Consider the following 25,566-nt stretch of genomic DNA (forward strand, 5'->3'; position numbering starts at 1 on the left):
TTTAAACAAAAGTGTAAACAAACCATAATGTTTATAAAGAAAAGTAATCTACACCTTTTGTCATTAAAATAAATTTCAACAGAACCAAGCTAGGAGCTTGCATATTTATTGAAATACTACTAAAATAGCCAAAAATTACACATAATACCTGTAGTGCATTATTAAAGATCACATTATTACAAAAGCTGGCATTAACAGCCATACACAGTTTCAGATATACCTCACATACAAATGCTGTATTTGTCTAATACAGTCACTGGCTATATACAAAACAGCTGGCATTCCTAATCTAACAGAAAAAAAGACAATTGCAGAGAAAATAATAAAGAAAAGTGCATGCATCAGTTGTTAACTATCAGAAACTGGGACAGAATAGAATAAGCTGGGAAGATTTGCGCCTTTAAGGAAGAACAAACAAGAGTAGAGTAACTAAGGTGGGCTTTCACTCTGTTACCATATTAGAACTGCAGACAGTATGAATTAAGTGGAAGCAAAGACAAAACTGCAAATACTTTGATATTACTTTGACATTTTGTAGTAGCAAAAGTTAAAGCTTTTTGGTATTTTGTCCAAGACTTGTCTGGATGTTCCTAAACTGTTTTCACCCTAAAAGTACAAAATAATTCAAGTATATTGGCATAGTTAGGAATTTAAAAAGAGGCTAGTGAAAGGATTGTCCCATCATTCAAGCTACATATATATGCCTTGTCTGGAAAATGCATTTTGCTCAAAGTTTCACGTGTAGAGGAGACCAGGATTCATTTAAAGGATCACAGAAACAGGTGCTGGAGCAGGCGTAGGCAAATTGTACACTATGAAGCCCACCTCCTTCCCGGACCAAACAGATTCACATACAAACCCATGGCCTTTTTCTTGCTAAAATGTTCACAGATACTATGAAAAGGCCAATAAATGCTGCCAGGGTCAAAATAAAAAGCTGTAAAATATGCCTTAAAATTACCAGTTGACTAATGTTTTTTAAAAGTATCATTAAAATAGATTTATCTCTGTAGTTAAAAGGAAAGCTTTGAACAGGAAATGCATTATTTATGTTTATTAAAAAATGAAAATAAATTCATTTGGTGAAAGCCAATTTTACAGTATGGTAAAATGATTTACAATCTCAAAATGTGCTAGGGACTTATACTGTATGTATCCATTTAATTGCACATATTTATTTAAAAGTAAAATCATTTTAAAAATTGCAGTTTTGTGATTACTCCCTCTGCACTGACTTCAAGCATAATCTTCCAAGAAAACTCTGTCCAATATAAATCATACTTTATTTTTCATTTTAATCTTTGTCCTGTACTGAATGAGAAAGCCACACAGAAAACGACAGAAAAACAAGTCAATCCAGACCAAGTTACAACAACCAAACAACAAAGAACCAACACCATCTCAGAACATGAAAAAAAATAACCCATCAGAGCTACCTTACCAAGGAGCAGATTAAAAGTCCAAAATAGCACCATTCATCAGTGTCTCAAATCCGTGGCAGCATCTCAATCACTTACCACAAGGAAACAATGCATTTCTACAGCTAATTCTATACATCAAAATGTACATGGCTAACATATGGATTTAAACTGGCAAAGGTAAACAAAAACAAACAAAAAAAAACAAAACAAGCTTATACAGACTAAATGGAGAATGGGGACTCTCAGCCTCAGTAAATTCCTGTCAAGAATGCAAATATAGAGTTAAATACCAAGCTGTTAAAGTGTGTATAGTGGCCAAGTGGAAGACATGCTGCTGCAACGATACAGGGCACAAGGCCCACCTGTAGTGTTTGTAAACATGGACTCACAGTATAGGTATTGTTGTAGCTCAAGTCTGGCAGGTCTGTCTTGATTTGTTTTGTGTCATTTGATGTCTTGAAAAGTACAACATCAGTAAGGCTTAGAGTCCCAAAAACACCTAAACATTATTTAAAGAATAGATCCCATAGTTGTTATGATCTCATCTATACCCACACACCGAATTAATACAAATGGAAGATACATGATTCTGGAAAAAGAGGAGGTAATATATAAGTATATATGTTGTTTTTTGTGGTGGTGGTTTTTTTTTCAGAACAGCAAATGCATTCATTCTATGCCGGGAGATAGGAATGATGTTTTTGTGGCACTGCATCCCTTTGGCCTGAACTGGGAGGGGAGCCTGGAGTCATCCCTTCAAAAAAAAAAACAGAAGCAGAGAAGTTAACATCAATGTATAATTTGAAACAAAACTTTTTTTTGATAACATACTGTAGGTACTTGGATTTAGGCAGGTATTCTTATTTGGAACAGAATTAGCAAGTGAAATGCAGATCTTTTAAAAAAAACACTGTTACATAAAGGCAATTAAAAACATAACAGTTCCTGAGATACCATTCCTAAGTTAGTGTTGATAATTAATAAAAAGTAACATGTACAAGTACAATTTGTATTAAGTGTTTTCTGAATATCCAAATAGAAAACCTTCATTCTCAACTGAAATAGTAGATAAACCTCTGGAGACATGATCCTAGTCTTGTAACATGAAGACTTCAGCATAATTGTGAAAGTAAGGAGAAAAGGTCACAATTATTCTTACTAAGTTGTCTATCTGGCGATTGTAATAAGGAAAGCTTAAAACCATTCCAACCTAATCTTCCACACATGCTTTCAAAGAAAAAGGCATCAAAAATAAAAATTACTATTAGGTACAGTGATACAATGCATGTTTTTTTCAATTTAACACCAACGCTTTTTTTTGCCTGTCAAGCAAAGACAAAGCTTTATCCACAGCTTTAATAAATCATATTATGTACTACAAGCACAAGGTATGAAGCATAAAATGTACAGAGAAAACCTCCAAAGAAACGAAAGTGCCTTCGGTGATTAGCACTATTCTTAGATTCGACCCAAAAAAATATGAAATAGAAATTCATAATTAGTGCAGATAAGAAAGCTTCAAAGTAGTATGATCTTTCCTTTGAATTATTTTTCTATCAAATATTTCAGAAATGCTCTTTACCATATTTACAGCTGTATTTAAGGTAACTTTTTGGATAGTAATATGCTTTTATTAAAAGCTAAAAAAACTTTTCTCATATGATGCATTCCAACAGCAGTGTAATACAGTGAAGCCTAAAATGGGTTTTCTACGATCAACATTAATAAGAATCTCTTATGAGAAATACTTCTAAGTACAATTCCTTAGTTATTTAGGTTTTACAAGAGTTAATTTAGTTCAATTCTATCCTACTGCTCAAATGACCAAACTGATAATGCGGGCCCCCTTTATTTTGAAGGAATAAAAGTTTTTTGGACAACAGGATGATAGAAGTCTTGTGATCAGATGGTTGCTGTTGGGTAATTAAGCACAAAGAGAAAAATTCAAGTCAGTCTTCAGATTAAAACCCAACTAAGGCCTGCATTTTATATGCAGAAGATACAGAAATCTCAGCACTTCAAGAAAAGGCAACACATTCAAAGTGGCTGCAGCAAAAGTTTTGGCCTTTGCTTCTCACATTATTACACAGGGTTTGAAAAGCTCCATGGGTTGCAGATTTAATGTCATTATTGCCTCAGAGGAACATGCAATGAAATAATGACTTTTACACCCAAAAATGTACTTATAAAGAATACTTATGGTCACTTGAAATAGCCCCATTTAACTCAAAGTATATCTGTATTCTAGTATGATGAAATGTTTGGATGGAATTACACAAAAACTATACAAATATAATAAACTTAACATTCTTTTTCATCTCATTTGATCCCAAATACAAATTGCCTGACTATATAAAAAAACAGTTTTGACGATTTTGGAGTTAACTGAAAGTTCTAAAATGTTATCCAATTATGCTTAAAATGTCAGGAAAGAATAAACAGCCCTGATCTATTTAGAAGTTTTCAGAAAGAAAAACCTAAAGTTGTAAAATACAGATTAGAATTCTCTGTTGTATCTTTAAAACAACAACAAAAACATCTCTCAACACTCACAGAACTAAAAGTTAAACTTCAAGGAGCTGTTAAGTATCCTATGACCAGCAACCAAGAAAGAAGCAACAAAGAGCACATTAAGTTCTCCTCCAGCTTCATAAAGATCCCTGTCACTAGCAAGACAACTTTCTTGTCTGAAACTAATTTGTGATGAATGCCTGATTGCAAGATGTTTGGATGATTTAGAAATGTCCTGGGCCAAACTCTAAGTATTATATCATGAAGCTGCATCCAGCTGCAAAAAAGATTTTCCCACTTGAATTACTGTTTTGTCTTTGTAACCAAAAGATAACAAGCCATGTGACTATGATTGTAAGAGTTTTCCTCTCACAAAGGAAGTTCATATCGCAGAGTATGTTACGCTGTTAGAATGAGGATAAACTGCTTCTAATCTACAACCCACTTCTTAGTTAAAACCCTTTTCAGGTAAAGAGAAACAAGCTTTCTACAGCTCATACTTTAAGTGACTCTAAGTCAACTAAGACTTACCAGACATTGGCGCTTTGTGGGAAATTTGGACAACAGCCACAGTTAATCCATGTGTTTCAATGGTAATATCTCCCCACCAAAGAACCTGATACTATGACATTTTATATTTTATTGTAACCTACAGGGAAAAAAGTAGCAACAAATTGTTTCACTTATTGAAGAAACTAAAGATACAAAATTATACCAATATTGAGGACTACATCCATATAAACTTTCAGAATTTGACATGAAGCAAGCTAAAAGCTTTGTCACCTGTAGTAACACATTGTTATTTTACTTTAAGTTTTAATTTCCTAACCAATTGGGGACATTAACCTCTGGAAAAAAATTGAAAGGGGGTGACTTGGAGGTACTGGGAATTAGAGAGGTCAAAACCAAGTTACTGTCTTAACTTTATATTGAAAGTATTAAGGTCCTAAAAAAGAAAGCCATCACTGTAATACTTTTTGTAGACAGGTTTTGAAGTAACAATTTGTCTTCCAGCTCCAGAGTGTTTTGTTTATTTTGCTGTCAAATATTTAAACACTTACCTTAAAACACAGGTGATATACTTAAACAAACAATTCAAATTAGAAGAGTATTCAAATGCAGCCTGCAATTTCAGTTTGCATCTACACTTCCCATCAATGTAAGGAATCACTCACCCACAGCAGTTCTTGTCCCATGGTGAACAGACAGATTGATAGCATTATGGTACAGATGGCAAGAACATACGTGCGCTGTCGGTTACTGTAGCAATTAATGCCTCGAATAGTTGAAGATTCATATTATATATGTTTGTGAAGTTTCACCAATTATTGTAAAAAAATAAATATAACAGCTTATAGCATATTACTCTTCCAATGGATATTAACTTATAACCTTTTAGCCATACATTATAAAATCTTTTTTTTCTGAATTACGCGATTTAAGGACTAATAAATTTAGCATTTCTTTATCCTTTGAGCATGTGTTGCACAATTGTTTTACTTATGCAGTTCCCTACAAACATATTCACACCCTTCCAATTATATATATATCCATCCATTTTCTAACCGTTTTTTTCCAATTCAGAGTTGCAGGGGAGCAGGAGCCTGCCCCGGAAAACAATGGTTGCAAGACAAGGTACACCCTGGACAGGATGCCAGTCCATCGCAGGGCACACACTTACACCTAGAGCCAGCTTTCCCCAGAACCCAATTAAATTAACTTAGCAGTATGTTTTTGGACTGTGGGAGGAAACCCGCGAGCTCCAGATAGCATCCCAGGCCTGGAATTGAGCCAAAGGCCTTAGCCAAAATTGCCAAATTGAGCCAAAGCACTCCAAGGCAGCAATACTTACCACTGTGCCAAAGTGCTGCCCTAATGTTTTTGAATTATAGATGATGCATGCACAAGAATATTGTAAACAAAACTGTAATGCTCAAACTGAACACTTTTATGGTTGAAAGAACTTAAATGTCAGCAAAAACTGCAAATACGCTGACTGCATTGGGGTCCTGAGGTATGTTGAACATTGGCTGTCATCTGCTCTCTGTTGACGATTCGTTCATTTCCAGAACAAAGGAGCAGGCAGGAATAATTGCTAATGATCCCTCCCACCCAGGTGGCCACATGTTCCATAAACTTCCCTCAGAAAGATGCTATCACTCTATTAAAACAAGAAGCACCTGGTATTTGAAAAAGGGCTACCTTTTTGCTTAACCAGAACTCCTAGTTATGTGTGCAACATCTTAATGATGTCTACTACTGTTTGTGTATGGTATATTTAGAATATTTTGCAGCACTAAGTACACCAGAATCAATTCCTTGTACACTAAATGTACATTTAGAATAAAGATTCTGAGTCTGCACTGAAGTATTCACCTGGGAGTTCAAGCACATTTTACTGCAATTACAGCTGCCGGTTTTGTTGGTTAAGCACCAACATTGCAGACTTAAAAGGTGCAAATTTCATCAATTCGTCATTGAAAACTTGCTCAAGCTCTGTGAAGTTGGTAGGAATTGTTGATGGACAGCAATTTTTCAAGTCTTGCCACATATATTCCATCATATTCAAGTTAATTTGCATCCCAGTTTTAGGTCATAAGCAGAGTGAAAGATTTTCCTGTACTTTGCTGATCTCTCTTTCCCCCTCAGTCTTGGCAAACTTCCTAGTCCCTGTGGATGAGAAGCAGACCCATAACATAATGCTGCCATGACCACCACTTGATGTAGGGACTGTGCAAGCAGTGCGATGTGCTGTGCTAGGTTTGCGCCACATGTCAAGCTTTGCAATTATACCAGAAATATCCAACTTGGTTTCATTTTTCTTGACCGCAAAACCTTTTGCCACATGTATACAGTAACACTTAAATGCTTTGTTGTAAAATCAATGCATGGTTTCACAACTTTTGCTCAACTCAGTCACTGAATGCTTTAACTTCTTTAAAAGTGGCCTCACAGTGGCCACCATCACTAGTAAACTTTTGTGGTGTCTCAATCTGGAGGAACAGCATGATCTAGACACTGTGATACTACACACACTTTTTAATGATTATCTTCACTATACTGAAATAAATATTCAAGGTCTTTGAAGGTTTTGTTTACATTGCACTTGATCCCTTTCTACACTTTATGGCCAAGCTGTCTGACCATTTACTGACTGAGGTATCTTACAGAGAAAGGTTCATTTATTCTGAAATCATGTGAACTGTTAAGACTACATGGACAGTCTATTCACTTGTCAAAATAATTCTGTGTAGCTGAAATGACTCAGGTTTTCCTACAACAAAGTGAAGATGTATCTAATCAAAAGATTCTAGTTCTTAATTGTTGTTTTTACTGACATATAACTTTTCACCGATAAAAGCATTCAATTTCTGTGAGCATTCAAGTTCTAATTAAAAAATATTCACTTTATAAAATATATACACAGTTTGTAATTCATTGAAAAAGGCGAATGCTTTTGCAAGGCACTGTATATGCAATTATTCAATTTATAGTGGCAGCTTGCACTTGTCTGAAGTAGATGAATGACCATGAACATAGTGGAGTGTACTCTGTAATTTATCCATTTGAGGGTTTTATTCTTCTATGTTGGTATTCTTGGAGGGTAGCAGCCCCGTTCTTTTTTTACTGACTTGTATGAAAACAGGCAAATGATACGTACCTCTTGAAAACTTCCATCATTGTTGCTGGTTTCAGTGACATGTTGAAGCTGGTGTCTGCAATAGGTTGTAAAAAATAAGGATTAAACCTTATAATAAGCCACAGATCCGGTGCACAATGTGGTTAGCCCTTTCACAATATAGCAAAGGGGTAATGTACAATTACAGGGGGACTGTGGGGAGAGTAGATTTATAGGTTCTGAAGTAGCCATGTGGGTGTCTGTAGGAGTGATGTGTAATTGCTATGTAAGGGTTGATTTTATGTAATGTTCTGTTCAATTTTAATGTAATGTTTATTTGTACTGTTCTTGTACGTTTCTCTGTGTGTAAAACATCTATTGGGATGCAAAACACATTTCTGAAAAATCAGACAATAAAGTACTAGTGTATTGTACTGCATCGTATAATGCCTAAAAATACATCTAATTCTTATGAAATTCAGGCAATTTGTTGATGAAAAGAGTTCTCCATTAAAATGTGTAATTTTCCCCCAACATATAACACATAAGCATCTCACACTAACACAAAAGTCAGTCAACATACTACAATATGTTTCATCTATCCACCTAGTATCATTCAGAACACAATCACAAATCTAAAACAGAATAACAGTTGGGTGTGAAACAAATTCTGCAGTTGACAACCTGGTTAAAAGGATGAAAGATTCCTATTACAATTACATGTTATGATATCCAAGAAAGGTGTTGATCCTAGTATTTACAAAAGAGTAAACAAACCTGTAAGATTTAAATTCTACTGATTTCATACGTAATGTATCATGAAGATGATCAATATCCAACACTATATAGTATATATGCTACAGTATATACTGTATATGCTATATAGTGACCCCTGCAGCTTTCAGGATACTTGTGATTTTCTTCTCTAGCCGGCGCTAAATCCTTTGTACAGAGATGTGAAAAACACACAATTGGCTATTCTAGATTCCTGTTATTGTGTATAACAAAAAGAGATGGCGACAGTAAACTTAGGTAAAAATGTAAAAATACATCAAATATTTGACAGGTTTTGCCATTTTGCTTTTCCATTTCTTAACTTGGTTTTTAAAATGTATAATATTTATTTTGTTCTAATTCACTGGTTAATATGCCACACAATAAACTTTATTAGCTAATTTGATCTGCAATTCCATAAGCAGCATCTACTGTATCTGAACTAGGGCTATTTCCATCACCTCATAGGATCAATGTTTGGATTCTGAAATCTAAACCCTGTTATGCCAAGTGTAATTATGTAATTTTATCATGACTGAATTCCTTGTATGTAAGGACTTTGTTCTTTGGTTGTTTTTACTATCTGAAGGCAATTGTAACTAGGACAGAGTCTATTAAATGCAAGCAGCATACAGTATGTGAAATGTAACATTTATAGCACTACATAAAATAAGGGCTATTACAAACGTCATTAGTTTCTTTTTCACTGCATCTTACAGTACTGGCAAGCTAAGTAGAACATTTTTTGTAGTCAATGTACAGTCACCATATTTTTAAATTACTCTATTCCACAGAGTGAGAGAGTTCATAGTCTATGTCAAGGCAAGATTGTCAAAAGTCAAAAGTATTGTTTTACAAACCAAGTTTTAACGATCCAGTCATTTACCATTTGTCACTGTGATGTTAGCGGAGGTTTTACAGCCTTGTAGCAGAGATCTTCACGTAAAAGCTGTCTCATCACTGAGGGAAATCACACGACGTCATACTGTACATGAATGATTTAAAGCAGTTCAGATTTTCCCTTCTATAGTTCATCTTTCACTTAAAGGGAAATTTCTCTAGAGGAAAACAAATGCTAACTGCGAACGTGTGATGAACACATTGAGAGAAAAAAGTATGATTTATTTTACCATGTCTGAATGCTTACAGTTGAATACTGAAGATGCTGCATGCTACTTTGTTTATGAAAGGCTTTGAAAGGGTTTCCATACAAAGCTGTTTCTCATGTTCATTTGCAAAACTGTTTTAAAAACAAAAAACAGGTTTAAAATATGCAACTTTAGTCATATACACATTAAAGGGACTGGGCAGGAAAATGAATTTCTAAAAAGAAAGGCAAAATAAGTAAAATGTGCTAAGTAACCTGAAGTGAAGAGTGGAAGACATTTGCTACACTCGTATGTGAATGAGCTTCCCTGAAAGGCTGGCAAATGAGAAAATTGTTTACACATACTGTATCCAGGACTTCAATAAGTAATCCTTCACACAATTCAGTGCAAACAATGATAAAAGGATGCTTGTGGTGGGTATCACAGTTTATACCATGTATACTGTACGTCAGACCCACAGCCAACACAAAACATGTCACAACTAATCCAAGAGGGTAGGGAATGAGTAATACTGATGCTCCCCAGTATTACAAGAACTTGCTACTGCCACTTAAAATACAATTTACTTTCAAACTCTAATTCTGAAAACGCAAAATCTATGTTTATCAACTGCACATAAGTTATTATACCTGCCTCATTTCTTCTAGTGTTGGGACTGACATCCAAGTCACATGTCTTACAGTATCTGCACAACACCACTGACAAAACACTGACCAGTATGCATGAAAACTACACTGTCAGGAAACACTTTCCTTATAGACTTTAAGGGTCTTCCAACATCACAGGTAGAAATCTCACATTTGCTAATGGAATGTCATTCTCAGTCACATTTCAGACAGGAAAATTGAGAGAATTCCAGTTTTGTGGCACTTCAGTTGTGTGGCAGAGAATTTTATATGGTGGAAAATACCATGAGATTAATACATTTAAGAACCACAGTAAGGTACAGCATAATTAATTTCTAAAATAAATCAAGTGTGCCTTCAAAGCTACACATTTGAAGTTTTGATTTAGTTAAAAACATTTAAGATCCTCTGTGGCCAAGTATGTTTGCTCCTGTACATTATCCATCAATGCATAACTTGCAATACACTTTTTTTATAACTGTGATGTGTCATTATGCTTCTCTCATTTGCTGACTCAGACAGTAGCCACATGCTGTATTTTTAACAGCAGGCTGATGAAACAGGAGTTCTAAGATGCAGGTTTAAAAATAAACGAAGCACACAAAGCCACATACTAAGGAATGTAGAAGTGTTTTAATTGGCAAAGGAACACATTGTAGGACATCATTTTATTTTTTAGTGCCCAGAACAAAAATATTAGCAGGTAGATTTACTGCTTGGTGATATCCTAATCCTTCATTTGTAAAACGTTAGGGTAAGGGTTTGAAAATTTTAGTTCAGCTCAAGGTGATAAAGAAATAAACTATTAATAAGCATATTATGAAAAATGTAAATTCTCTTTGTAAACATTCTCATTAGCTTCAGCTAAGATAACTCAGATATGGCCATTACAGCAGGCCTGCCACCTGCTTTGAACCCATCTGTTTCACCTTCGCAACTAGAGTCTGAATTAGATCCAAGTTAACAGATAATGAAGGTCATCCTTAAAGTCTTGCAACCACTCCGAACTTAGTGAGCTCTAACTAAAGCAACAGATCCAAAAAAGTGGTTCATAGTGGTTCAGTGTATCAGAGCAAAAGCCCCTAAAAAAAGAGGACCTGTATAGACTGATAATGGTATTACAATGGTATTAAAACCAAAATGAACATGTGAAAACCATGTCACTAACATAAATGCAAAGTTATCTACTGTATGAATGAAGACTACTGAAAAATAAATAGGTAACATTTTATCAACCATACTGTTGTTATAATTGATAGTTTGAAATATTTCATAAACTAAAGGGATTTCTTCAAATACATTCTTTTACATTTGTGGCCACCTCAAACTTTTAAAATACTCATACTTGAAACTGTCAGTTGTCTTTTTTCTTTAGGTAACCAGTCATTTATTGTCACATTTCGAAACGTCCAAGATTTCAATTACCTACCACCATATAAAATTCCTCAGTATGAGTAAGGACGTTTTTTGCTTACAGGTTAAGGAATGATGGCAAGAGACTGCCTATCTGTAGCACAGAGCCAGCTCCTTTTATGAAGAATAACAAAAGCAATGGAAGAAAAATATCCCTCACTTATTGTCTGTGTCAATGTCATGTGAGAACAATACTGAAAATGGAGGCACATACATCTCTAAAAAATTCAAACATGTAGTGAGCTGCACAATGTAAATAAAATACATCAACCTCAAATAGAAAAATTGACTGTAAGTATATGATTCAGTCAAATGTCCTTCGTTTTAAAATCCAAAATATTTTTCTACACTAGTCTTATAGTTTAGCAGAAGAAACTCAAGATTTTAATGTTAAATATTTTATGACTATATATGTAATACTTTATATAGCTAGATTTGCCAATGCTTTGCTGAAAGCAGTATTGCCAGCTTGTAGCCCGATCTCATCAGATCCCAAAGGTTGGTACTGGTGGTAATGATGGGAGAATTTTTAAACCAATGCCTCAGTATGGTAACTTCAGATGCCGTACTGTAGGAGGTGCTGTCCTTTTGAAACCGTAAATTGAGCGCCTGACTGCCTTTTCATTTCAGATCCCGTGGCACTGCTCGTAAAAATAGTGGTGCACATTACATCTTTATTGAAAACATGCCCTTTTATTATCCATATAAGTTGATAAATATGTGAACTGGTACTCATACAGTGTACGGAGTGTAGAAACTACAGACATAATCTATCAAGACATTTACATTACAGGGGTATGTTTAATTTAAAACTTATCAGAATATAAATTAGTCATAGGTGAGCAGGAAAACATAGCTATTGAAAGATATTTATTATTGCACGTTTTCTACTGAAGGCAACTTCCAAAACCAGGTCCCCTTCAGTTTGGGCTGAATGGAAAAACGCATTTAATTCTGGCAGAAATAACCAAGAGAAAAAAATAATAAATCATAGGGATATTTTAATATTAATATTTTTATAGTAAGTTTGAGGCCTTAACATACCCCTTTTGCGTAGAACATGGCTTAATTGAACTTACTGTATTTGCATTATGCAGACCGCTGTGTCGTTTCATTCTCTTTAGAGTATGAAGTCAGTAATATACATTTTTTCATAAGGGGAAACAGTGATAAGTGGTGTTCTAAATTTCAATATCCAATTGACTGCTATGAATTCAGAGAGTTCACAGGGTAGTACAGATATTACATAAATCAATTCAGCCAATAGCCTCATAAATGCCTAAAGAAGCAGTTATGAGGAGAACCTTCCCCCATGGGTTACGAAGAAATGCATTTTAGCTTTTATTTTATTTTTCATTTGCAATTTTGAAGGATTAAGAGTTACACAAGTATTGCCTGGAGAATATCTGATATAGAATCTTTCTTCAAAACTTCACATCAAGCCGGGTCACTACTGAGAACTGCAAGTAACACTAACATCTGAACTGGCACTCACTTGAAAGTGCTGACTAAAGCAGAAGTGACATAATAACTGTATTACTCACGGTAGTGACACTGCACAATATGTAGTGTTAAAGGTATCTGCAAAACGAGACACTGGACTAGGCGACAAATGAGGAAATGGAGAATATCTTTCTTTGGGGAAGGTGGTTAGCGATAAGACTGTTATAAGTATGATGAAGTTCTTCTGCTCAAAGGCATATACAAAAAGCTCAGAGTACAACTTATGTGAAACAAAGGAAACATACCAGCAACAAACAAAAGAAATCATACCAGCAATAATAAGAACAGAATGGCACAAGAGCTAGACATTTACCTGTCTTAAACTTAGGAATTCAAATATGAAAGCATAAAAAAAAGAGGGAATACAACTCAAAACTCCAAAGTAACTGTAGAAAAAGATGGAGAAGGAAATGGATGCAGTTGACAACTGAAACTGTGTCACCTTGTGACAAGAGTGACTAGTCTATACATCTGAAATGATAAATTAAAGTATCCCCACCCTCACTTGCAATCCTAGTTGACCTGCAAAGAATCAGATTTTTTAGGTTAAGACAGATTCCAGCTTAACAACTTTTAAACTGACAGCCCGCAAGTAAATGTGACAAGGAAGCAAATATACTGAATCTACACATACTTCAAGATGATCAATTGTTTAAGTGAAGACTTGTTCTTGTTGGAGTTGGAAGGGGAAGGTGATGGTCAAGGGAACAAGTATTTTTAAATAAAAATGAGAGTATGTGCCTCTAAGTATAAAAAGTGATAATCATTATTCAGTTACATATGATAATTATATACACAGTTACAACTATGGGATTTAAGGCCCTACTGCCCTGAGACACTGCTGTAATTGTTGCAATGTGAGGCAAACTGCAATGCATATAGAATATGGTACAGCTGACTATAAGTAAACATTAAGGGTTTTCAGCATATTACAATTTATTAAGAAAACAATACTTTTGGCACTAATAATAAGATAATAATTAATTTTACACGGAACCATGGATATTTTCAGTTTCCACTCTAAGTCCAATACATTAGATTAATTAACATACCTATTTCATTGTGAATGTAAGAACACAACAAAGTCTGAAAACAAGAGGAAAGCATTTGGCCCATCTAGCTTGCAAGTTTTTAATTGATCCTGGGATCTCATCCAACTGTGTCTTGAATTAAGCCATGGTACTGGCTTGGAAAATAATGCTATGACTAGGTATAATTTGCAGACCCCCACAACACTTTGTGTAAATGAGTGCCTCCTGTTGTTCACTGTAAATGCACTAACCTTTAAAAGAACATCATAAATTTTATTTCAGTGAGATTTTGTACTAATTTATGCCACTCTTGCAGGAAACTGAAATTATTTTAGTTGCAAATAGGCATTAATGATTGGAAAAAGTCCATTCAGATTAACTAAAGACTTTAGATTGAGGATATTCATTTTAAGTTGTTACCTTTTTTTCTTTATTACTGGCTAAAACATTATGCAACAACAAGAGCTGGTAATTTAATTTCAGTCAACCATGTACCGCAAGAAATATATTTTACACATCCCCCTCAAACCTGAGTACAATTATTCATTTATTCTTTGCTTACAACTCTGCTCCATGTCTACTGCCTGCAATCCAGGAGGCAAATGGAAACATGTAAGGTACCCATTAGCTAATGTCATCCACAGCAGTTTAACTGGTTTTAGTGGGAAAGTTCTTTAAAGTGAAGCATATGTCAAGCACCTTGTGAGAAACCTCTATTTTCTTATTAAGGATAATTAAAAAACTATTAACAATTTAAAGTTAACCAAAAATAAATCTAGAAACAATTAAATATCAGTTTTAACTCAGGTTTTACCATTACCTGCCTGAAAGCATTTCTTGAATACTTCTTGTCATTGAATACCTTGGCACACAAGCCATAACTACCCAAACACACTTTGTCCTCAATAAGAAACAGTATACCTGCTCTGGCTTCACTGAGCTAAGTATCTGTTCCCAGAGAATAAATGGTCTTTATGCATTTCTAAATTAAAGAGCTGCACAGCAGAGTCACTCACGAAAGCCACAATTTTACAAATAATAATACTAATATACTAATATACTATACTATACTAATATGCTCTATCATGTACAAAACAACTGTAGTTCTCATTTGGGATTAATGACCTTACATGCTTTATAAAGGCACATTTAACATAAACATTGCATGCATACAGTACTTACCTTCCAGACATTTAAAGTGTTTTAAATAGCTTTAGTTTTTATAAACCTCTTAAGCTGTTACTGTTGTGCATGCATATGATCTAGTGAGGCTGTTTCAATGTCCAAATCGTCATTGCATTAACATTTTCTTTATTTACAGCATTAAAAAGGCCTCTTAAATTGTGCAGATGTGCGGTATTGAAATGACGAAAAGATACAGTACACTGGTAAAATCTCCAAGGTAGTTTGTTCTTTTTCCATGGTAAAACGATATGAGTAAATCACTTATCGGCATACCTTTAAAAATGCATTACTCTTACCATGATTTTATTTTCCAGAAGCAGTTCTAGAACTGCGGTGCCTCCTCCTTCCAGCCTCGAAGGTGAGCACACTAGAAGACAAAGGAGTCGGCAGCGTATTTTTACAAAAAAATAATTTCCATAAGTCTCATACACCAGCTTTCCCAGCACACTCGAGGAGCCTTGGTCTTAAGTCTTTTGATGTGGGTTTAAATGTGCAGTATACGTGATTGGTCAAAACTAAGGCAATGCATGACTTCATCGGTCTTTGTGTCTAAATTTAGGACAAAGCAATCCCTGCAGTAAGGTACCACTCTGTACAAAGTAAAAACCTTATTTTGTTTTATAAAAATCGTCGGATATACATATCGTACATTATAAAAAAACAGAAAACAGAAGAATAATAACAATTGTGTACTAAGCATAATACTGAACCGGTCGTTTGAGGACACCGTTCATAACAGAAGCCAAGTACAGTAAGCGGTAATATTAATAAAACATTCAAATTACTAGCGTTGTGAGTGATTGGTATATATATACTTTTTACGAATATAAGATTAGAACTGTTTTTTTAAGTAAAGCTTTACAGAAATGTTTATAGGTTTAAATATTAATGTTAACAATTATTATTATTTTAATATATTCTCGCATTTAAAAGAAAAGCATGCTTAAAAACACATTTAAACAGCATCCTAAACCCAACACTACAGACATCCTCGCAGCACTAAAAGAACAAAGAGTCCTTGCTCCATTTTATTAGCCCTTGTGGTGACTTTTGCAAAGTATTCCCTCTGCAAGAAGTCATTCACTAGAAAAACTAGGTTTCCCAAAATGAAATGGAACTAGGTGACAGATTCAACCTAGATTTCGCAGGAACTGAAAAAAAAGATGACAAAGAAAATGCACTTCGAGAACAAAAACTGAAATACCGTCTGCAACCACAGTTGTGAAAAACAGCAGCAAAAACAATAATAACGCGTAACACTCTTGTGTTTCTAATCATTAATACTTACAGACAAAAGCCCTCGCTCCCTTCCACTTGCTTTACCTCTACATATGCAATGCAAACGCGGAGAGAAGGGGGACAGACTGCTGTAATAAAAATCACTGCACTCCAAAAAGGAGTGCAGCCTTGGAAAAAGTCTCCCTCTCAAACGCTGGGTTTTGGTAGACTGACTATGTGCTGTATATTCTTAACAATGAGCTAATTCTGATGGTTGCTGGATCAAAGCCAAACCTCCGCTTTTGCTGCTGCAGAGCCAGACTGCTTACTCTGCAATAATCAGCAATTCAAGGTCCCCCACTGTCTGGAAGGCTCCCTGAACCAATCAGGACAAAGACAGGCGCAGCAACCTTCCATGCTCGCAAAGATCCACCCGTTTCTGAATCCGGTTGGCCAGAGCTCTGTGTGTGTGATCCAATAAAGAGAAGAACTGGCGGCTGTTTCAAGCTTCTATTGGTCAACTTTACAGACAGTCACTGGATCTTAAAGCAAGATTATTTGAGGCACAGACGTGAACTCCAGCCAAGGTGCTGCAGAATTTTGAACGCTCGCCAAAACCCCGTCAAGGGAGTCACATACTGTACTCGTTATATAAAAGGGCGTTTGAGGAAAATGTAGATCATTATATATCACTTCACAGAGTACGTTTACCGAACTGAACTATCGCTCCCCGCCTTTCAGTGCTTGAATATGGCATTTTAGTGATGAGGTATTTCATATTAAAAACTAGAATTAATCATTTTCGTGATATTAAATACTATTGTCATTTGTAATATTACATGTTATTGACTTTAGTCTGAAGTTAATTAGATATTTGTCGTTGTTTGAGAAATACATTTTACAAAATTGTAAGTTGGTAGTTGGTAAGGTCTGAAAGAATATATTTTAGAAGTCAATAACACAAAAAAATAAAAAGTATGTAGTACCATGGTGTAGAAATGCCTTCTTTTGCAGTTGTTTCAACAGGAATATACTGTATGAGACAAGACACTGCCAAATTGGTTAAAACAAGTGGACAACGGGAGAACGTGCTACCTGTGCTGTGCGTTGTGATTCATTCTATACATTAAATTAATCCTCTTTACCTAAAAAGACGTGGAACGTTATGAAAATTGTCAAATGACAGTCTGATTTTACTGATGATGTTAACATGTTACACACAATTAATTAGAAATTTTTAACTGAAAAACAGACACCAAGGGCAAAATGCAAGAGAATATTTTAGAAATTTGGTTTTGGTTACCCTTACAAAATACATGGAAAAAATGCAGCACTATTTCTGTCTGTTGAGACTGAATGTTACTGTATATTCTATGAAGATAATAACCACAAAGACATTTCCATCTAATGCTGGAATGTGAGTTAATTTTTAAACTAGTTGTACTGTATGTGCGATGAAACCACAAAAATTAAAAGAGTAATCTCTATTAAAAAATGAATCCATTTTGTGTCTATATGAACAGATAACAAAACTGGGGGTGCTTTGAGAATTTTGCATGCAACAGTAAAAAAACAGTACAAAGAATAACATGCTGTATTATATAATAGTGTAACGCCCTCGCCTGGTGGTGAGGAGGAAGCGCCCCTAGGCGCTCGTAGTACCGCTGGGCATGCTGGGAGTGGTAGTCGGGGAGAGTGTGAGGGTCAGCACGATGACCAGCGGCTGACCCTACCTGTGTAAATAATGTCCTAGTAATTCTAGTGCCCTGTGTAGTCCTGTAAAAGTGTAGTGTGTTGTTAGGTAATTACCACCCTAAAGTTGTGTATGTGTTCCGTCAGTCTCCTCATGTGTGCGTAGATCCTGTGTTTGATTTTGGTGTGGGAAAACGAATAAAGCTAATGCTTGTTTGTTAATTGCGTCTCCACTCGTCCTTGTTCTGAAAAGAACCTGCAAAACGCTACATTGGCGTCAGAAGCGGGCAGAATGGACATCTCGTGGCAGACAATACCTGATTCTATTAAACGCCGGCTGACGCTGGAAGAAACAGAACCCATCGGCAGCGCACATAGGGAGCCTGAGCAACTCCTGGGTGCGACAGGTGGTCACAGCCCTTACCAGGGCTTTTCAATAGTGGTCCCGCCTTTAGAATTCGGGCGACCGGCCGCTACTCCTGGTCAGCGAGCACCGCAGATAGAGGATACTCTCCCTGCCGGAGCTGATCAGCGATTCCCACACCCATCGGCGCGGGTGAGACCAGGTCGCTACAATGGGGAAGCGCCGTGGGAAATCTACGAGGCGCAGTTCCAGCTCGCGGCCCGGACGAATGGCTGGAGCCGGGCGGAGATGGTCGGCCACCTGGCGGCGGCGCTGGAAGGAGCGGCCTGCCAGGCGCTCCTGGACGTCCCGGAGGAGGACAGAGGCGAATACACAGCGCTGGCAGCGGCTCTCCAGCTGCGCTTCGGTGTGGAGGAGGCGCTGGACTTGATGCGGGAGAGGCTGGCCCTGCGGCGGCGCCAACCAGGAGAGCGACTGGGCCCGGTTGCCGCTGATGTCGCGTTCCTCGCCCGCCGAGGATACCCAACTTTCCCCCGGGAGGCGCAGCGGGAGATGGCTCTCCAGGCCTTTCTCAAGGCCCTCTCGCCCGAGGAGCTGCGGCGCCACGTGCAGCTGGCCGCGCCAACATCGCTGGAGCAGGCCTTGGTCCTTGCTACACGGGCTGAGGCCGTGTTCGGGGTGGCTGGAAGCGCCAGCAGACACAGTGCGCCCTGCCGGCTGACCGAGACGGCGACGGAGGGATCCAGCGAGGGGGAAGAGGAGCCAGCCCGGGCACCGACCCCCGCGGAACAGCCCCGCACACTGATTTGCAACCGCTGCGGGAAGAGGGGACACCGAGCCCGGTTCTGCCGGGCACCCGAACCTCGCACTCCTCAATCGGCGTCGGGAAACGGGAACGGGGCGGCTCAGCGTGGGGAAGGCCGCCCCTCGAACACCTCAACCCCCGCTCCGGAGAGCGCTGTTAAGACCGGCGCCCCTCACGCCACCGTGGGGCGAGTCGGCTGTAGCCGGGGCCTGTACCTCCACTGCAAAATCGAGGACCAACCCTGCCTGGCCCTACTCGACACCGGTTCATCGGTAACCCTACTCCGGCCGGGCGTCCTCCCGGACACCGAGGGCACCAACCCCCCAGGATGGGAGGCCTCCAGCCTGCGGCTAAGGACCGTGACGGGACAGCTCGCTGCAGTCCGGGGGAAACAGGTGCTTGCCTTCCGTCTAGGTGCAGCGACGGTGCGCCACCCCTGCTACCTCGCACCCATCCAGGAGGACTGCATTCTGGGGCTGGACGTACTGCAGCGAGTGGGGGCCAGTTTGGACTTGAGCCGGCAGGAGTTGGTGTGGCAGGGGGAGCGACTTCACCTGGTGGAGGGCAGGCCCGGCGAAGGCCGAGGGACGCGGGCTTGCCGGAGCCGGGAGAAAAAGAGGCAGTGGCGGCGGCGGCAGCGGCAGTCACCGGGGCAGACCAGGCCTGTGAGCCGGGGAGCGAGCGTGCCGGATCCTGCTCCCGAGTCAGCCGGGGAGCCAGACAAGGCGGCGGCGGCGGGGGCCGAGCGTTGCGTGGAAGCGAGGCGCGCCGTTGAGGATCTCTACCAGCGGAGCTGCGAGGGCCTCGATCAGGACCAGCGGCAGCGGCTCCAGGAGCTACTCGCCCAGAACGAGGATCTCTTTGCGGCGAGAGATGAGGACTGCACCCGAACTGCCCTGGTCCAACACGAGATCAACAACGGCGACGCTCGGCTTATCCGCATCCCACCGGGACGCATGATTCACGCCAAGCGGACCGCCGCCGAGGAAAAGATCCGGGAGATGGCCGCAGCGGGGGTGATTGAGCCCTCCGCGAGCCCGTGGTCGGCGCCAGCTGTACTGGTCAAAAAAAAAGACGGCTCGTGGAGGTTCTGCGTCAATTACCGCAAGCTGAACGAGGTCACCCGGAAAGATTCCTACCCCCTGCCGAGGATAGATGACGCCCTAGACTACATCACCGGGTCGACCTGGTTCAGCTCCCTGGACCTCCGCTGCGGCTACTGGCAGGTACCGCTTGCTCCCGATGCTCGCCTGAAGACGGCCTTTTCTATCGGCCAGGGCCTCTGGCAGTTTACTGTCATGCCTTTTGGCCTGTGCAATGCCCCGGCGACATTCGAGAGGCTGATGGAGAGGGTGCTGGCATCTGTCCCGCGGAACCAGTGTGTGCTGTACCTGGACGATCTGCTGGTTCATGCCCGGGGCTTCGACCAGGCCTTGACAAACCTCCAGGCGGTGCTGGCCTGCATCCGCCGTGCTGGCCTGAGGCTCAACCCCCGCAAGTGCGAGCTCCTGCGGCGGGAGGTGACCTTCCTGGGACATGTTGTTGGACCACGAGGGGTGGCTACGGACCCAGGTAAGGTCGCCGCAGTGAGGGGCTGGCCGACTCCACGCACCGTCGCGGAGCTGCGCAGCTTTCTGGGGTTGGCCTCGTACTACCGGAGGTTCGTCCGGGACTTTGCCAGCATCGCTGCCCCGCTGCACCGCCTCACCGACAAGGGCCGCCGTTTTGACTGGGACTCGGGCTGTGAGACTGCCTTCGGCCGGTTGCGTGAAGCTCTGGTGGGGGCCCCCGTGCTGGCCTACCCCGACCTGCGGTTGCCGTATGTTCTCGATACCGACGCGAGTGACTCTGGGGTGGGCGCGGTGTTGGCGCAGGAGGGGCCGGATGGGGAGCGCGTAGTGGCATACTATAGTCGGGCTTTGACTAGGCCTGAGCGGAACTACTGCGTGACCCGTCGCGAGCTGCTGGTGGTGATGGCGGCGGTCCACCACTTCAGGCCGTACCTGTTCGGGACCCGGTTCCGGCTGAGGACCGACCATGCGTCCCTCACCTGGCTGCTCCACTTTAAGGAGCCAGAGGGGCAGATGGCGCGATGGATAGAGATCCTGCAGGAGTACGACTTCACTGTCGTGCACCGTGCGGGGTCTCGCCATCTCAATGCCGACGCTCTCTCGCGGCGCCCCTGTGAGGCCGCGGACTGCCACCACTGCGCCCGGCGGGAGCAGCGTGAGGAGGCTGTCCGCCCCGTGGCGGGGGTGAGCACCGCGGCCACGGCCCGGGAGGGGCCGCTGGGGGTGGGCCTGCCAGACCTGGCGCAGCGTCAGGCAGCTGATCCTGACGTGGGGCCGGTGCTCCGCTGGAGGGCAGCAGGAGTGCGGCCTACGCGAGAGGAGCTCGCCCCGCACCCAAAGTCCGTCAAGGCCCTCTGCGCCCTGTGGGAGGCCTTGGAGGTAAAGGACGGGGTGCTGCGCCGGGGGTGGCGGGTACCCTCCAGTGGCGAGGTACGGTGGCAGCTGGTGGTGCCTCGGTCGCTCCGCGGGGCGGTGCTCCGAGCGGTGCACGGCCAGCCGGGCGTGGGGCACTTCGGCGGTAAAAAAACCCTGCAGCGTCTCCGAGGCCATTTTTATTGGGGTCTTTGCCACCGGGACGTGGAGCGGTACTGCCGAACGTGTGCGGTGTGCGTGGCGCAGAAGGGTCCCCCCGAGCGCTCCCGGGCCCCCCTCCAACAACACCAGGTGGGGGCTCCTATGGAGCGGGTGGGGGTGGACGTTTTGGGCCCGTTTCCGCGCACCGAGGCCGGGAACCGCTACGTCTTGGTGGCCATGGATTATTTTACGAAGTGGCCCCACGGTGGCCGATGCACTGCTGGAGGGGATGTTTGCCAGGCTGGGGGTGCCGGAGGAGTTACACAGTGACCAGGGGCGTAACTTCGAGTCCCAGGTCTTCGCCAGAGTGTGCCAGCGCCTGGGGATCACTAAGACGCGGACCACACCGCTGCATCCCCAGAGCGACAGGTTGGTGGAGCGGTTTAATCGGACGCTCGCCACCCAGCTGGCCACCCTGGTGTCCCGGCACCAACGGGACTGGGACCGCCACCTCCCCCTCGCGCTCTGGGCGTACAGGACCGCGGTCCAGGAATCCACCGGGTGCACCCCGGCCTCGCTCATGCTGGGCCGGGAAATGCGAACACCGGTGGACCTGGTCTTCGGCCCGCCGCCCGGAGACGGGTCGGCACCGCCGGCTGGACCGGACTACGAGTGGGACCTGCGGCAGCGGATGCAGCGGGTGCACAGCTTTGCACGGACCCACCTGACACAGGCGGGGGTCCGGCAGAAGCGGTACTACGACCTGCGCTGCAGGGGGCCTGCCTTCCAGCCCGGGGACTCGGTTTGGGTGTACAACCCGCGCCGCCGCAAAGGCCTCAGCCCTAAGCTGGCGCCGTCGTGGGAGGGGCCCGCTGAGGTACTCGGGGTGGTGGGCGAGGTCTGCTACCGTGTCCGGTTGCGAACACGGGGGAGAGTGGTGGTCCTGCACCGAGACCGCCTGGCCCTCTACCGGGCCCGGGAGGAGGAGCCGTGTGGGGAGGCTCTAGAGGAGCAGCCGGGGCTGGAGCCGGCCGATAGTGGGGCGTCCGTGGGTCGACAGCCGTCACCGCGGCGCAGTGGCCGCTCACGCAGGGTTCCGCAGCAGTTGGCCGAATACGAGTACAGCCTGAGGGGGGTGTTCGACGTCGGCGAGATGCCAGACGCTTCAGGTGGGGGCAGTGTAACGCCCTCGCCTGGTGGTGAGGAGGAAGCGCCCCTAGGCGCTCGTAGTACCGCTGGGCATGCTGGGAGTGGTAGTCGGGGAGAGTGTGAGGGTCAGCACGATGACCAGCGGCTGACCCTACCTGTGTAAATAATGTCCTAGTAATTCTAGTGCCCTGTGTAGTCCTGTAAAAGTGTAGTGTGTTGTTAGGTAATTACCACCCTAAAGTTGTGTACGTGTTCCGTCAGTCTCCTCATGTGTGCGTAGATCCTGTGTTTGGTTTTGGTGTGGGAAAACGAATAAAGCTAATGCTTGTTTGTTAATTGCGTCTCCACTCGTCTTTGTTCTGAAAAGAACCTGCAAAACGCTACAATAGAAACCTAATCTAAGGATGAATCCATAATTTATTCTTTAAGAACAGTGATAATGCTTCATTCTAAATTAAATATGTACAAATGTTTAGCTCCAAACCATATGTGGTCATTCTTTTTTTAACCAAATCACTCAACCAATTTGAACTGCTGATGCTGGATTTTTTTATCATTGGCTGCAATGTTACCACCCTGTAGCTCAATTTAATCAGATCTCATAATATAAGTAAGGCTGGGCCTTGTTTGTATTGGGATAGGAGATCTCTAAGGTAGTGCATCCCAAGCTGTTTACTTGTAACAGCAGAGATGTTAAATCCAGTTCTGGCTAAATCCCACTTTGGGCTTGTTCAATCTGGCCTCCCAAAAGCTCCCCTTAATTTAACTGTTGACCCATTCTTTGCTTCTCCGTCTGATCTGCTATGTAGTGGGTGCTAATAATGGCACCCAGGTGAATATCTGCTTTTCAGTGGTGGACTATATACAATATAAAGCTTTTTTAAATATGGATGAAATATGCTATATACTGTAAATGCAAATAATTATCTTATACAGTACCTTTATTGATGCACAAGAAATGGTAGAAGAGCAAGGATACCTTTACAAGAAACAAGTCTGAATTTCTTCTCCTATGTATATCTGAATATACCAAAACATTTTTTTACTTATGAAAGTAATACTTTTTACTAATGGAAAATGTATACTTTATCAGCATCAGATGAAAACTTTGAAACAATCAAGAATATATTAATTTGTAGCACAGATATATTTGTATGTAGTCTAAAAATCTAAAATACCTCACCCTGTTGCTTAAAGTAGTGGTTACGTTTCTCAGTAACAATAATAATTTTCATTTACACAATACATTAAGTGCAAATGTAGTTTTACATTTAACATTTACAGTTTGCATTTCTTGAGGTGCTCTGATATCACAAATCTGATGTAACTGAGCCAGTTTCAATTAGAATGTCAATGTCAAATAAAAATAGTTATTCTCCTACTAAAATTATGAAAAAAAATAATACTGTACAGTAGATGTGAAAAGCTGTTGAAGAAATCATGGAATCTAATTCATTTTCTGCCATGGGAAAATTTGATCTATTTACATAGAATAAAAAAAGTTTATCGTGATGATCTCAAATAAAATAAAGGAGATGAAAATCACTACAATGGCAGTAGTTCACCGCAGTGTGTTGTATATATTTAATAATATATAACAAGGTTCTAGTCCAAAAAGTGGCTATAGTGGAAGGGAGGGCCACTAAAAGACAATGTTGACTTCAATTAATCTATGATTGATTTTTGAATAAAAGTTTATACTTTTTTGGAGGAATAAAAGTGTTTTTTTTTCTCAAATGTCCTCTGTAGTCTGACTGGAGTCAGAGGAACCAAGGCAGTATGCAGAAGCTGGGTCATCTAATGTCTGCCACTATGGATCCTGAATGAGTCAAGACAATGAAAACTGTAAGCAAAGGCTTTCATTAGTGCTGCTGTAATTTATCTCATTAACAGAACTATTTTGTGTTTTAGGAGGGAATCTTTAATTGCAACTAAACACCACCTGCTCCAATAAATGTGTCCAAAAGCCTGAAGGTCATTAGATAGTCAATTCAGACTGACTTAGCTATTAATATGCTGGGATTTCTTGATTCTGTGCAAATCAAAGCGTGCTGATGAACTATCACCCATATAATGTGCTCTCTAGCTAGGCTTCGTTTATTTTAAATTCAGGAAATAACTCTGCACCCATGCTATCATTTATATTTTTCTATTAATATCTGCCACAGAAAGCAACAACATGTTGTCACGCATGTCCGAAAGGACGAACCGTAGAATGGCAGGAGAGTGAGAAGACCCTATGCGTAGCGGCGAGATGGGGGTTAGCCCGGGCTCAGCTGTTCAGGGAATGCCGTATAGAAACCTACGCCCTCAGGTAGCGGAAGTGGGGCGACCTGGTGCTAGGCGGGTCTCAGGACATCCAAACGTCAATGCTGAGCCAAGACAGAATGAAAGACTCGGAAGTATATAGCCCTAGAGAGAGAGAGAAGCACCGGAAGGACAGCAGAGAACCGGAAATGAGAGACAGGACAGAGAAGGAGCGCCCTCTGGCTGCAGAGGGCGTGACACATGTATTCCACTGACTGTCCTTCTACCACGGAAAATGCCAGCCTGTCTTGACT

The 25,566-nt window shown here is 41.4% G+C and overlaps 1 protein-coding gene and 1 long non-coding RNA gene across 2 annotated transcripts; both read right to left on the reverse strand.

Moving 5' to 3' along the window:
* Nucleotides 1–90: 90 nt before the first annotated feature.
* LOC148837841 (uncharacterized) lies at nucleotides 91–16,851 on the reverse strand. The gene is made up of 4 exons (XR_016090781.1): nucleotides 16,481–16,851; nucleotides 15,489–15,559; nucleotides 7,594–7,648; nucleotides 91–2,175 (listed from the first exon to the last, which is right to left on the reverse strand). It is a non-coding gene; the product is annotated as an uncharacterized LOC148837841 (long non-coding RNA).
* Nucleotides 16,852–18,575: 1,724 nt separating this feature from the next.
* On the reverse strand, nucleotides 18,576–21,892 carry LOC148837842 (uncharacterized). Its single transcript, XM_088911141.1, has 6 exons — nucleotides 21,025–21,892; nucleotides 20,237–20,329; nucleotides 19,930–20,167; nucleotides 19,189–19,281; nucleotides 18,812–18,913; nucleotides 18,576–18,672 (listed from the first exon to the last, which is right to left on the reverse strand). Exons 1-6 carry the CDS (start codon nucleotides 21,890–21,892, stop codon nucleotides 18,576–18,578), a joined length of 1,491 nt encoding a protein of 496 aa, XP_088767267.1.
* Nucleotides 21,893–25,566: the final 3,674 nt, after the last annotated feature.

This window comes from Atractosteus spatula, chromosome 3 (genome assembly GCF_055471065.1).
Source record: "Atractosteus spatula isolate fAtrSpa1 chromosome 3, fAtrSpa1.hap1, whole genome shotgun sequence".
In the NCBI taxonomy this organism is placed as follows: Eukaryota; Metazoa; Chordata; class Actinopteri; order Semionotiformes; family Lepisosteidae; genus Atractosteus; species Atractosteus spatula.